Source organism: Hippichthys cyanospilos, chromosome 5 (genome assembly GCF_059441005.1).
Source record: "Hippichthys cyanospilos isolate Australia breed blue-spotted pipefish chromosome 5, RoL_Hcya_1.0, whole genome shotgun sequence".
Taxonomy (NCBI): Eukaryota; Metazoa; Chordata; class Actinopteri; order Syngnathiformes; family Syngnathidae; genus Hippichthys; species Hippichthys cyanospilos.
The window spans coordinates 25,806,119-25,821,285 of NC_142373.1; the positions used below are offsets into that span (position 1 = coordinate 25,806,119).

At 38.3% G+C, this 15,167-nt stretch overlaps 1 protein-coding gene across 1 annotated transcript in view; it reads right to left on the reverse strand.

Moving 5' to 3' along the window:
* The window catches only part of LOC148424130 (aryl hydrocarbon receptor-like), a 59,308-nt gene that overhangs the window by 30,565 nt on the left and 13,576 nt on the right, over positions 1-15,167 (reverse strand). Inside the window, exon 3 of the mRNA XM_088415369.1 lies at positions 2,252-2,361. Within this exon, the coding sequence (XP_088271495.1) occupies positions 2,252-2,361 (110 nt within the window). The remainder of the gene's footprint in view (positions 1-2,251; positions 2,362-15,167) is intronic.

Here is a 15,167-nt window from a genome sequence, read left to right on the forward strand (position 1 = left end):
GAACACCTTGAAACGTGTTGTAATTTTAGTCTCAGCACTTGGTTTGGCTCTTACCTCTCAGAAAAGATTGCCCTGTGATTTTTATGGCAATGTAACCAAAATCTTATAACGTTACGTGTGGTGTCGCACAAGGCTCAACCAGTCCTTTGCCCTCTATTGTTTAGCATCTACATTCTCCTGCCTGGTAATATTATACATGAATATAACTTTAGTTGTCTTTATTTTCATTTTCATTTTGCTAACGATTCCCATTAAAATGTCTTTAGAAATCACAATCTTTTATGAGGAAATTGACCCGGTTTGTTATAAGGAGGCGTGCAATTCACCATTTTTGTTTTATAAACTTCAACATAGAATAAAAGTAACAAATACACTTGTCAAATTGAATATGATGCTGAATAAAAGGGGTGCTTATTTTTGGCTTTAATGCTTTTTTTGTTCATTTTGTTTCCTCAAACATTTGCAATGGAGGTCATTGGGAAATTTGCTTTGTAAAAGGGGTCCCTGACTCCAAAAAGCCAGAGAACCCCCTCATCTAAGTAACCACAAAAGTCAAGGGTAGACTTAACATTGTGGTCATCAAGGGTATATGCAGTAGGTTTTTTTTTGTTGTTTTTTTTAAACTTGACAAAATATTGTCATTTTATTGTCTCAATTTACTGGACTCATGCACTGACTGGGCCGCCTAAAGCCAATAGTACTCACTTGTCACCAACATCTGCAAATATTTTGCTTACTGTAATGAAGAGTTCACTTCCTCAAATCATATTCTAAAAAGCACAATGACACAACACTTTTAACAATTTAAACCATTGCTTTTCACTCAGGTTTGGTGCTGTCTGTATTATAAGCACATGGGCAATGATGCCATAAACAGAACCACATGTGATGTCCCCTACAGGGGTGTCCAGGACACCACATGACTCTGGGGTCCCAATACCGTAAAGTCCCAAGTAGCCATCAAAAAACACTTTTGCAAGTTTTCCAATTACATTATTGTTTACAATTTCAGTTCTTAAGAATCAACTTTATAGAACAAATAATATAATTTCTCACTGTACAATTTTAAGTTTCAATGTGCTCTTATTTTGTTGTAAAATATGACAGTTTTTCATTTGGGAGGTGCTGCATTTACCATTCTACGTAACTATAAGAAACATGGCAGCCTCCGGAGAAGTGCCACCCCCCATGTAATATAATTTAATGATAAAATCACCTACAATTATATTAATAACATACTGGTGGTCGTTAAGAACACATTTTCTGCAAGTTTTTGAAATTTAGAATCATTTAATTTATTCCTGTTTTTGGAACAACGGTCTAAATCTTACACAGAGTTCCTTTAAAACACTTTTTGCCACTTGCTATTGACTGAAAATGACATTGTCTGCCGCCAGGGTTTACCTGTTTTATGGGTTTGGTCAGGTGATTTTTGCATGCTCAACTGTAACTGGTTGAGTTTTTTAAGGTATAAGTTGTGTATAACAAATAATTGAGTTATGAAATTATCGACAAAATATTACCTTGTTGCTGATGAAAAGGGCAAAATAAAGGTTAGGATCTCTTTACGACAGATTATTTTAGGGTTTTTATTTAGATCAATTGCATATTTATATAATTTATATAACTTATGGTAGACTATCAAGGATGGTAAGAATACTGCAACCATGTAAATATGGTAGAGAAATCACAGACATAGTTTAGGGACAGAGAGTGGGCAATGCCACATGTCCCCAGCACGTAGCTCAGCCCCTACCCAGTATCAGATAGATGACAGCACACAATTACACTAAAGAAAATAAGCCATTTTTAAAATGGATGGATGGATTTCTTGAGATCACGTTCTCCTTGATATTGTCCCCAAAATACCTCGAAAAGTGGACTGGTTGGTAATTTTGCTTGATCCCACTGACAAACAAACAGATGCAGGTCATTGTAAGTAATCTCAAACACTGAGCGCTTTGGAACGGACTCAGATTAGAAGTATTTTAGTCAGTAAGCAGCAGACTGTGCAGGAGCACAAAACAGTGGAGTATTGTTGCTTGAGTGCACAGCAGACAGTACCAGATGTGAAGTGTAAAGCCATCGTGAGGATTTTTAGCCTTTAAATAGATGGCCCCAAAAAATTCTGGAGACTTTTCAGAGGTTACAAAAATACATGGAGGAGATTGGAACAAGTTATTAGACCGCGAACAGTTGTCAGGATTTCAGTGAAGTTGTCATCAAATAATCCTTTGATCACTTTACTGACCTGCAGCAAAAGTTCGCCTTCAGGTATCTTGGCGTCCACAGCTCCTGCTGTTTTTCCATCAACATTATGCACGCTGACTGGGGTGACTCTGTCTCGGTTGTTCAGGGCCACTGCAGAGAGGGGACATATAAAGTTGGGTTGATTGAGGGAGGGGCAGAGACTGTGTTGACTTTTCCTCACTACTTCGCATCTTTAAATCCCAAATACAAAAATGCATCGTCTAAGTAGGTGAGGGTTGCCAGGATACATTAGAAAGAAAACATGACTTATTCATGAATGCTACATAATTGTTAAGACTTGAACCCAGCAGCAATCTCGAAACCCAGCAGTAATGGGATATACCCCACAATGTGTTTTTAGTCACTCATCAGATTCCTCTATTTATTTTCAATCAATTTGAAATTTAAAAAAAACAATATACATTGATCCGTTTATTTCATTTTGGATATGAGAATGGTGAAACAGAGTCGAGCTGATTTTTGATGAGAGGCAGTGTACATCCTGGACTCTGCAGCAAAGTCATTGAAAAGTTACCCATTTTTATTTAGTCTATGTAAGATGAACCTTATTATTTCATTTGACATCACATTCATTCACCACCAGTCAACAGCTTTGAAACACCTTATAAATCAAGTGAATTTTTTATTGACACGTGGGTCAGTGACATGATATGGATGGGATTATTTGGTAAACAAAAAATGATGATCAGGACAGAATATGTTTTTAATTTAGAAATTTAAACATAGGTGCCGTTTGTCCAGATAATTTCTGTAAATGACATTCTTCAGAGTTGTGACTGGCTAAACTGCTCTTACAGTTTGGGGTTAGGGTTTCTTGCCACTAGCTTCAACAAGTCATAACAGGGCAATCATAGCAACAAGTTAGAATTAGTCACAACTCCCCACGCCATTGGCTGACAAGCGTGTTAGATTATGTCACATGCAGTTTGTTTGAGAATAAGGTCAAGGGTTTGCGACCAAAGCCGTGTCCCGTGTGAGGGTCCAAGCACTCTGTTAGCAAGCCCCATAGGATAGCAGAGAAGCCCACCCCGCTATTCACACACGGACTCCTTGTTAACCCTCTTTTGCAGACAACAAAAGAGCTGACCCAAAACCTCGTTACCCCTTCATGCCATACATCGCTCCCCCCACGATTCCCCGGGTCAGCGGTCATCATGGGTCGTGGCACGGTGCTCCTGCGGGGGTCAGAGATTAATATGCTCGCCCATTGCTCTCTTTCTCATGACATCACCTCATAATCAGCTAAGCCTACTGTCTCACAATGTGGAGATCTCTTTCAGAAGCATTCCAGTTACATCATGTCCTTACCCTTTTTTATGAACTTGTCATTACTTATTCGTTTCTTTGTATTTAATAGTCTTTCAGATCCGTCATATGTCCTCAGTTTACCAGTTAGCATCCCTTCCTCATGGTTAAAAGGTTTTGGGTTCAGAAGCTGACTCAAGGTCTCCCCTTTGGAATTTGTGTGGCTTTTCCCTGAAGACTCTGAACTGCTTATAGAAATAATGCGAATAGTTTTTGGTATACTCACCAACAGACAAAATGTCAGCTGCCATAAAACTATAGTTTAAAACTATAGCTTGTGTTGGATTAATTGTAAATATAGTGAATACACATTTTCTACAATCAAGCTACAATCAATTATCAATATAGAAATCAAACATTTGCTCTATTCAATACAGAAATTAAACATTTGATATCATCAATTGTTGCTTGCAATAATGAGATCCTATGCATCTTAGCTGAACAAATACAATGAGTTCCGACCATGTTTTTCCCCAGTTGCACTTTTGCCCTCTTAGGGCCGGAACCTTCATGTAACATAGGTACCAAATAAAAAAAGAAGGTTCGGACAGACTGTTTCAGAAAGCAGCAGAGTTGCATTCGTGCAGTCCATCTCCATTCTCCCCATGCATGAGCTGTTGAAAGATTGCCCTTTCTACTTTGTACTTCTTTGTGTATAGTTTCTGACAAATGTCTAACAGGGGAACCTGACAGTTTCTTATCTTCAAACATAGCTTATAGCAAACAAGGGTGGCCTGCTTGCATGCTGTGATTGTGGCATCAATTGTCACAAGAGGAATAGTTAGTTGCACTTTGTGTGCGACACCTAAAGAGCTGTTCACTTCGCCAAATAGCACCAATAATTTTACATACCATTTAGAGCGGTGCCATAGTAACATGAAGTTAGAAAAAAGAAAAAGAAAGAAAAAAAAGGAAAGAAAAAGATGATTGAGAGTGGGGATAAAACAAAGCAGGCATAAATTATGGTTCTCTCGCTCAAGGATGCCACTTCCTTCTCAAGAGGTTAGGAAACTCGTGGCGGAGTATGTTGTACGTAGAAGATATGCTGCCGTTTTCCACAGTGAATTCGCAAGCATTTCGAAACCTTTCAGCGAGATCCTTGTCGCAACTGGCAATAATGACAAGATAAACTAACACTAATTTGCACCGTACAATTGTTATTAATAATAGTCTATAAATAGTTATGGTCAATGTTTTTGTCTTTAAAGGTCCACAATATAATACAGATTAAATGATTTGTACTGCTTTTTGGCTCAAGCCAACCTTCCACTGGATGTGTAATGAGCGTAAGGAGCTACATTTAGGATGGCAGTTATGTTGGTGAGAGTAATATAAAAATAATGCAATAGTAGTGTGATGCCTTACATTTCAAATACAATACTATTGTAATAAAATTAAATACTTTGAAATGACATGTTTAACTAATAAATAATGCATTACAGTTTTGAAGTAACTTGCCCAAACACTACACACTAGGAATCAAAAGTTAGCACTGACATTTTAAGACATAAACAATAATGAGATTACCGGAATTCTAGTCCTGGCTCCACTCAATTCCAGATTCCCTGTGCCCAGCCCTAGCGTTGGGCTATCCTATGTGCTCCGCAGAAATGTGCAATATGATCCCAAAGAACTTACGCTACATTGGTTGCACTCTTTTCTGTTTTTATTTGGATTCATTTTTAATGTGCACTACAAAGACACTCTTTCATACACGTTTTTATACTCAACTATTATACAAGTGTAATACACTTTACCAATTAAACATGACCATGAATGTATAATTTACTATTTTTGTAATTGGACCGATAGACTTGGCTAAAGATTAGAAGCTTGAAGCAGAAAGAAGTAGAACATATCATTAGTTTTTATTGTTTTAGTGCATACTTTACATCAGGGGGCAACAACCTTTTTGAAAGTGAGACTGTCTTTAGTACTGACTAATGCAAAGAGCACCAGATTATGTGAAGATACTGATCATGTTAATGATTTCTCACATGAATTAGGGAACAGCTGTAGTAAATATGTAAATCAAATGAAATATGTTATGTACATGTAATATATGTATAATTGTTTGCAACGTTCCTAGAAAATCATACTGTTCTATCACTGGTGAGCTATTTTCAGAACAGGCCTGTGGGCGACTCATTTGATCCTCGTGGGCACCATGATGGTGACCCCTGGCATACACCCTATAATTGTAACGTTCTGCCTGGGTTATGTTCTATGGGTTTTTGTTGTAGAGATTTTGGGTTGTTTGTTTAGCCATTTAGGTTTCTATAGTTTCTTCCCTGCGTCTGCCTCGCCTCCCTGTCTCATTAGTTTGATCTTGTCCACCTGCCTGTTTACCTGCCCTCCTTCTCATCCAATCAGCTTCCCCTGCCTTTTGTCTCTCCCCCAGCTGTGACGTGTCTTCTCGTTAAGTGTGTAGTCTATTTAAGTTCCCAGTTTGCATTCACTTCTTGTCAGGTCATTGTCTATTTTCTCCGCTGCCTGGTCCTTGTCATACGTCTTTCCCCCCGCTGTCTTGCCTCGCGGTCCCTTGTGTCCATCCTTCCTGTGTTGCCTCCCGTTCCTTGTTGCCCCAGTAAGTTGAGTTTAGTGTTTTTGGTTGTACTTTGTATTTTTTGGTCCATTACAACCCTGCTTTTGTTTGTTATTAATTATCCTCTTTTGAGCCTCATCCCAGTCTGTCCTGCGTCCTTTTGGTTCCACCTTTCCCACGTCCCACTCTGCCTCAAGCCGCCATGCCCAATCGTGACAATAATATAAACATACACACAACGGTCATCTGCAGTTTTTCATAAGTCGACACAACCTACTTTGTTTGGATGGGGAAAAGTTTGATTGGTTGGTCACCCTCCAGCTTGCCAGACTGCTGGCACCCTACTTTGAGCGCTATCACATAAAACGATTCACAAAAGTAGCTTATGATAGCATGTAAGCCTAGTTACCCGCAGTAGTTAGCCAGCAAAGCAGAAACTGGACAACAGTTGCTGTAATGTGATTGGCAGCTGCAGCCGAAGAGGACTCAGGTATGATACACAATGAGAAGAGGCTCCCGCTGCACAGTACAGTTGTAAGTCACTAATTTGACAGATTTGGATGGTTTTAAATAATGTGACTTTTAAAATCACAATATATCACCAAATCAGTGATCGGAACATGCCTTGTCAAGACTAAAATTTTCTTGACAATCATAAGTTATATTCACCCCTACCACTCTAACATGGAATAAGCAGCAAAGTCCACCAGTTTTAACCCATTTTGATGTAGCTTTTTTGCCATTTGCTGTCAACTGAAAGTGACATCACATTAGCTCAGGCCTGTGGGTAATGACTGTAATGACCAATCACGATTCGCTTCTTTTTTGAATTGGGTCATGTGACATTCACGGTCTGAGAGCCCCGGAGCAACTGCAATGTCATTTTTAGTCGAAAGTAAGTGTCGAAGTGGCTTCCCCCTAAAATGGACATAAACCAGTGGATTTACCTGCTTAATTCATATTTCACAAGCAGTATATTGATTAATACAGTGCTGTTTGGACGTGGACTATTGCAATGAAACTGTTTAACTTGACTTCCCTTTAAAACAAGCTCATTTCAGTTTTTTAAAAAAAATCCTGTCATTTTCATTTTGATCCAAAATCTTCTAACGGTATTACTATTACTATAATATTCTTATGTATGTTGGCTTTTGTTGCTTTGCCCAGAACATCTTGAATTGCAGGCTTGCAGCAGCATGGCCCTTTGATGAATCCTACTCTAAAAAGTGGTCCATCACAAAGCCTCTTGAATGGCCCGAGGAGGACAAAGAGCAGATCCTGTTAGCAAGCTTCAGTGGGCAGAAGTGTACGCTATGAAAAATTTACATTCCCCGCTGCCATAACATACATGTGGCATAATAGCTAGTGCTGCCGCAGTCACCCACGGGCGTTTCCAGTTAACTGCATGGAACATCTTGCTGTTCCCAAACCGGTTTATTTTAGCATAATGGGGTGAAAACAAAGAACATACATGAAAAAGACCCCAGTGACCTTGTGTGACACGACATAAAAGGCTACTGTCTTCGATATGTTTGTCACTCCAGAAACCAAAATGCGAAAGCAAAAAAGCTATCAAAGTTAAAAACCATTAAAGGGCAGAGGTTTATCATTTCCATTGTAAGGGGTTTATTTTGAAGGGCCACATATTCAAGTCACAAAGACAAAGCGGAAAATTTGATTCAATTGGGCAGAAGTAGTCCACATACAAATTTTGGGCAGATCATTCCTGTTTTTAGATATTATTAGCTCATATAATTAAATGGACAGATTTTCTCTGAAATGTTCTGACACACTATGGCCATGATTGTCAGAAGCATTGCCATATTTCTCATTTCTAGGGTGGTGCGGGTGTATTGGCAGCGTTTGTTATTTACAGATTTATTGATATTTACTGATTTAAAAATGATACACAAATTGAGCTTGTATAATACCTTAAAAAGGTTGGTTTTTGAATATTATTAGCTACTGTGTTTCTTTATGAAAATCTTACCACTGGACACTATTTTGAGGCGCTTGCATCTGTGCATGCAAAGTGTTAAACATATGCACACAAATGCAGCTCAATGGGCAAATACTGTGAGACAAGGATACTGATGAAATAAAATGAATAAAATAAGATATCAATGCCATCATTAATGTGGTCAGACAACAAGAAAGACTGCAGCTTAGACATATGCTCTGACAATGGATAAATGAAAGCTGACAGACGAGCAATGACCCTGAAAATCAGACAGTTCGTCACACTTCTGCTGCCTTCAGGAAGGTTTTTTTTTTTTTTTTTTTTTTTTTGTAATTCATTGCCTGTCCTTGATAGTGTTGACTTTGCACTAAATAGGTCTTGTTTATGAGTCATGTTTCTGAGCCATATATACAACAATTCGGTCACTTGTTTCAAATTTGTATTTAATCCAAAATATTTAAGGCATCAGAAAATAGAAATACTAACACCTCGAAATATGCATATTCCAATCCAGTCAAAGTAAGTGCTTATGCCATGCACAGCAGTTGTGATAACATTCATGATAGAGTAATAATTATTTGGGGTGGGGCGAGAAACAAATCCCACAAACAAAGAAATTATATTTTTTGCAAAAATTATCATATAAAATCATCCCTAACATTTTCTTCATCATGTATTTTGGTTGAGTTGAAGCAACGTCAGAGTAACAGAACACAAGTTTGAGTAAGCCTGGTTAATTAAAAAGTGATCAGTACAAATGGCAACTGTCAAGCTGTCAGCATCAAAAAATAGATCTGTGAAATAATAGTGTGATTCATACCACACAAATGAATTTACTAATTTTGTCCACTTTAACTCAGTATCATTCCCACATTTATGAAAGGGAAAGGAAGCTTGTCAGTAGCACCTTAGCTTAATTATAAAAATATAATAGCTAGCTTCTCCCATTTTAGTTCAGAGGATAGTGGTGTTGTCTCTGACCACCTGAAACGATTCCTAGCTAGAAGAGAATCACAACCGAACATGAGGATACCGATAATACCATGTTTTACAGAGTGGTCAAAGCTAAGAAATGTTTCCCAATAGTATTGTGTACAACACTCAGAGAGGTGGCAGACATTAGGTAGAAGAAACTAAGGTCTTGCTGTTAAAATATTACATTTAAAAAAAAAGTACTGTGAGTTATCGTAATTCCCCAAATATAAGTCACACTTTTTTTTCCCAAAAAATAAAGGCCAAAAGTATGAGTGCATCCTATAAACGGTAACTTCAAAATTAGATTTTTTTTTTTTTTTAGACACCATTCAAGGAAGAGTGATCTGTCAGCCGCATAAACCTTGTTTTGACGCACAGATGTGCATTTTTATTTCAACCATATTCTTACTTAAAATAATTCCAGAAATGGGACGATCTTGAGGACGGGAACGTCAGTTGGCTGTTTGCATCAATTTCCCTTTGCAGTTAACAGCAGCTTATGTTAGCTGTGATTGTTACAGCAATTTCTATAAAAGCGGGCAGACTGATTCAACGTCCAAGTCCATCCTTGTTTACACACAGGAATTTTACGAACACAGAGAGCAAAAGCTTATATCTATAGTTGATTCAATTAAGAGTTCACTGGTTAGAGAACACTGAAAGCTGATGCATTTGAATTTGTTTATTTATTGTGGTCTTTTGGCATATACACACAATCATAAACTTGATGAAACACGGATGCTTGTTGCTCAATTTATTTCTTTATTTAACCTATTTGTGGTCAAATGAACTCCAACCACGTCACGACGAAAAAGAAAAACAACAAACGAGCACATTCAACATTACAGTGGCGAGGCGTTCAATAACTTCAATAACTGCCCACTATGAGGGAAAACTTAAACACGCTTAATTCACAAGCAACAAATGTATAACTTATCAAAATCAACACAAAAAATATGAAGAGTTTATAAAAGATGATATTTATTTTGCTTTGCTTTAGTTTTGATATTGTTGCCAAACTGTTGGCGCGTCATGTACACAGTAACCTAGAAAATACCAGAATTTGACCTCAAAATTAAAGGTGCGTCTTATCCACAGGTGCATCTTACATTTAGGGAATTACAATAATACACCTGCCTAACTTACTTTGAAAAGGCATCTCAAAAAATAAAATAAACAAATAATTTTATAAATTGAGGTTGCAATATAACAAAGCACAGCTTCAGTGTTGCAAGGCTCTGTGACCAATTCCCCAAATCTGAAAACATAGAACAACTTTGTACAGGTGAAAATCTGTTTTCTTTTTTTTTTTTAATTGTATTGCGCAAGGCAAATGCTGTTCCCAACAGATACTGTTTGTTCCTCTTACCTTCCAAGAACAATAATGTCAAAGTGATATAATAACATAGAAAAAGCAAAACCGTTTTTACATGAAACACCATAACGCGCCACCTAAAAACAATAATTACATATTAAAAGGTTTTGCATGGATATTATTTGCAAAGATCCTTTTAATTTTGACATTGGACTACATTGGAAAAGGCATTTAATGCCTTGCTGCTAGCATAGCAACATTATTCTTTGGCAGTAAGGCCATCTTGGCTGGGTCATACAGCCTCTGGCATGCAGCTTAGTGACATGGCTTTCATGCAGAGCCAGCACCAATCTCAGTTAGCCATTAATTTTAAAATAAAAACATTAAGCACTTGCAAATATTTACCAAATATTTGACCATTTTCAATTTGGCCCATCATGCTATTTACAACCGGATTAGCAGGGATGTTGTGGGCTTGCGCTGCTTCAATTCCATCCCCAATCCCTACATGTCATCTTGGCATCATTCCAGCATGCTGCTTGATAACAAAAACACACAACCCAGCCAAAGAAGACTTAACAAGATCTTTTTTTTACTTCGCCTGTGCAACAACAAATAGCTGCTGTGTCAGGTTGAAGATAGCTGAACTTTCATTTGTGGGTCAGTAAAGGAATTATTTGAGGTGGATGGATTCAATAGCCATTAGCATGATGGATAGTTTTGTTATGAAGCGTCGTTGCCGTCAGTGCCCTTAAATGCTAGAAGGTGATACATAATTCAAAAGCTGTTCTCTTTGTGGAGTTAACTTGTTTGTTTACATCGCATATTGCATGTTTTCACTGTCAGGTCATATGAGATAACAAGAGCAACGCTCTGAATCATGAAACGCTGCTATATTTGGACAGCATTAACCCGCCATATTAAGCTCAATGAAGGCGGGGCTGTACTGGCAAAGAATTGTGACAGGACCAATTATAAGACACGTCCCATCAACACAGACCAATTGCATATGGAATGGAAAGAGTGTAGGGTGACCACAATTTATTTAACAGTACAAAAGAGATTCTGAATCCAAGAATAATTGTTTGAGTCCAAAAAAACAAGACAGTCGTTCAGAAAATGATGGCCCATAATCCAAGTGCCAATTCCCAGAGATGATCCATGACTTCAGCAAAATTGACTGGATTCGACAGATGAAAATGTAAGAAACGGGACAAAGTGCCATTGTGCAAGTTTCTTGCTCTTCTATGCAAGAAACTCAAAATCTGATTTGTTTGAAATCTCCATACTTAGAGTAGCTGGTCCTTATAGCAATTATTCTGAAAAATTAAAAAAAAAATTCTCATACTTAGGTTTTGGGAAATGTTTTGTTAAAAATCAAAGAAATTGTTTTTTTTTTTCTATCTTTTAATCACATACTTAATATGTTCCATTTAACCCAAAACACCAATCATACACAAATATTTTGTTGTTTTTCGAAGATAACGGTATTTTTCTTTGTGCAAGCCACTTGTTTACAAGCCAAATTCCAAGAGAGATGTTATGAAAAAATGGAAATAAAAACTGTTTACAATGGTTTGCAAATTATCTTCAATTTATACAATATATTCAACAGTATATTCAACTGGAGAGACTAGAGTGGCAAGATATTTTATGTTTAAAATGATCAACTTTATTGTTTTTGCCAACATTTGCAATTTTGAAAATAAATGCCTTCAACGTGTTTCAAAAATGTTGGGACACGGGCAAGAAAATGGGAAGGAAAGTTGATCAATGCTCAAAGAACACCTCTTTGGAAAATTCCACTGGTGAACAGGCTAATTCGAAACAGGTGAATGTCATGATAGGCTACAAAACAAGCATCACCAGAAGACTCAGTTTTTCACAAGCAAAGATGGGGCGAAGATCACCACGTATGAGCAACTGAGAAAGAATTGCACCTATAAAGCTTCAAAAATTGGTGTTCTCAGTTCCCGAGCGCTTATTGAGTGTTGTCAGAAGGAAACGTGATGTAACACAGTGATGAACATGCCCCTGTTTCAACTTCATTGGAATATGTTGCAAGTATCGCAGGATTCAAATTCAAAACAAGTGAATATTTATTGAAATAGGGTTAGGGTGATTCATGTTATGTTTATATTTATTTAAAAAAAAACAAAGATTATCAGTTCAAACATTAAATATTATGTCTCTGTGTTGTATCCCATTGAAGATAGGTAAAACTATGTCCCAACTTGACACACATACCATATTTCTCGAAGTACAAGTTGAGTTTTTTCCACATTTTCAACCCCCATATTAGGTAGGGTCACCTTATAACTGCATAACTCAAAACAGACCAATTTTTTCCACATATCTGTGAGTGGATAACATTATTTTGGATGCAAAAAAAGTATTACCATTACCTATTAATTTATTAGTGGTTCATTATTACTGCCCTTATTGCCCTAGTGCTGGTTTTTTTTTTTGGTTTGTTTGTTTTGTTTTGTTTTATTGCCTTCCTTATCATTTGCTCAATTATGGAATGTAGTCTGCTCGGGGTAGTGAACAGAGCAAGAATATCATTATGTGGTATTACTATGCATACGATGGGATTTAAATGGGAGGCGCTATTTGGTGTGTCAGATAGTGACAATGACTTCGGTGTCAAAAAAATAAAACATTGAAACTTCAAATCATTTTAATGTTGCAACATTATTTTCAGCATTTGTGTCTATGTGAACATTGCCTCGCACTTGTCTTACCCCCCCTCCTCCTCCATAAACGCAACAGTATGTTATTCGATATATGATGAAGAAAAGCGTTTAAAAGTACCGTAATTTTGTCATTTTAATAACACACAACATGTGTTGTAATTGGACAGCCATGATCTACGTAACCACAAAAGTCAGGAGTAGACTGATACTCCTGCGTTGGTAAACTTCACCCAAATTGAAGTTAAAAGGAGGGGTTGACCTATAAACTAGGTTGACTTGTACTCAAAGAAATATGGTAACTATCCTCACCCAGTCATGTACATTTCATGTTTGTCTTTTTTTGGTAAAGTGGCTAGGGGCATAATTTTTGCAACTGGATGGTCAAAAGTTGGAATTCTGCACAATGGGCCAGTGATTCTATGAACTGAAATGACCAGTCTATAAAAAGTACCAACTACAAAAAGTAGCATTTCCAGGAACCGGAGATACCAATTGCCACTTTTTCACAGGATCTACCTCAAAACCTGTGAATGATCTCGGCCCCAAATACTTAGCGGATCTCCTGACTCATTACGAAACATTGCAGTCCTCTTGGAGGTCGTCTGATTTGGGATTACTGGCTGTTCCCAGAGTCCAAACTAAACACGCTTAAGCTGCCTTCAGCTTCCATGCTGCTTAGACGCAGAGCTAATTGCAACCAGACAGTGGCAACTGACAGTTGTTCAGGGCTCGGATAATGACCAATCACGGTTCACCTGTTTATTGAATTTGGTCAGCTGACTTGCCCAAAACTGAGCCGTGATTGGTCGTTACCTGAGCCCCGAAAAACTGTGAGGTCATTTTCAATCAACAAGTGACAAAATGGCCACCCCTTGAGACGGATTTGAAACAGGCGGACGTTGCCGCTTAATTCATATTGCACAAACGCAATTTCAATCAGCATATCATCTGCAGACTAGTGTAGCCCCACAGAACATTAATGTCAGGAACATGTTTGAATTGTAAGAGCATAAGCATACGTTTGAGTGTATTCATGGCTGAAAAGATTTATTGAATGTGCAAGTCACGTGACTGGGTGCACCACGCAACCGCAAAAGGGCTTAAGATGTTTTCGCTTTTATCAAATCAATTCTGGTTTACTCTGCATAATGTAATGTAAAAACCCATTCTCAATGTAAAGTTTGGCGGGAGAGTGAATGTGTCCCAGCGGAAAGTGCATCTCTCCACACATGCATACACACTGTGTTTGTATGCTAATTATTCTAACAGAGTGTGAATGGCAGCGAGTAAATATAGAACATTTCAACTCCTTCACCCCTCCAACATTGCAGAGTGAACACGCGATGTACACGTACCTCCCCCACTGCCCTCACACATATGCAGCACACACATACAGATGGATGCACGGAACACATATGAACGAGAACACACAGTCACTAATGCAGGGTAGTGTGGAGGGCACGCACATCATGTGCTGCTTTCGTGTCTCCCGAGGTTTTCTCCATCACATGTTTGCATATTTGCTTATGGAGTGGGTGGGGGGGGGTTGATGGGATTTGGCCGGGATCACCGGTGATTAACAGGTTCTCCCTTTCGTTAGCTTGCATTCCTCGCAGTGGTGTATTGTGGCGCTGGGGAGTAGGGGAAGGATGTACAGAAGGGCAGGATGGGGGTTGGTTTTGAAAAGATGCCCCGCCCACTGTTGATAATGTAGCCCACATAGCCCTCCTTACAGGAAGAGCTGGGGGATGGTCGTTTTATACATGACATAAAAACAAACAAATGTCATGACACGTTAGGACTTTACAGCTTACATAAGCAACCCTGCTGGGGGGGGGGGGGGGGGGGGGGGGGGGGGTGATTATAGTGGCGAAGGCGAGCTATTCCACATGCTCCAAAAACATAGCTGCCCCCGTAATTGTGCAGCGTATGGGCAATTGTGCATGCTATGCCGTCACGTTCAGTTTTTGTGTTTTTGCGTTTTTGTAACGCATATGATTGCTAAGCACGCTGGACTGTGTGAACTCATTAAAATGTGTTTGCAAACTCAGTTGAACATGTTTGCAAATTTGGTTCAAGTTTTATGTATGGAAAAAATTT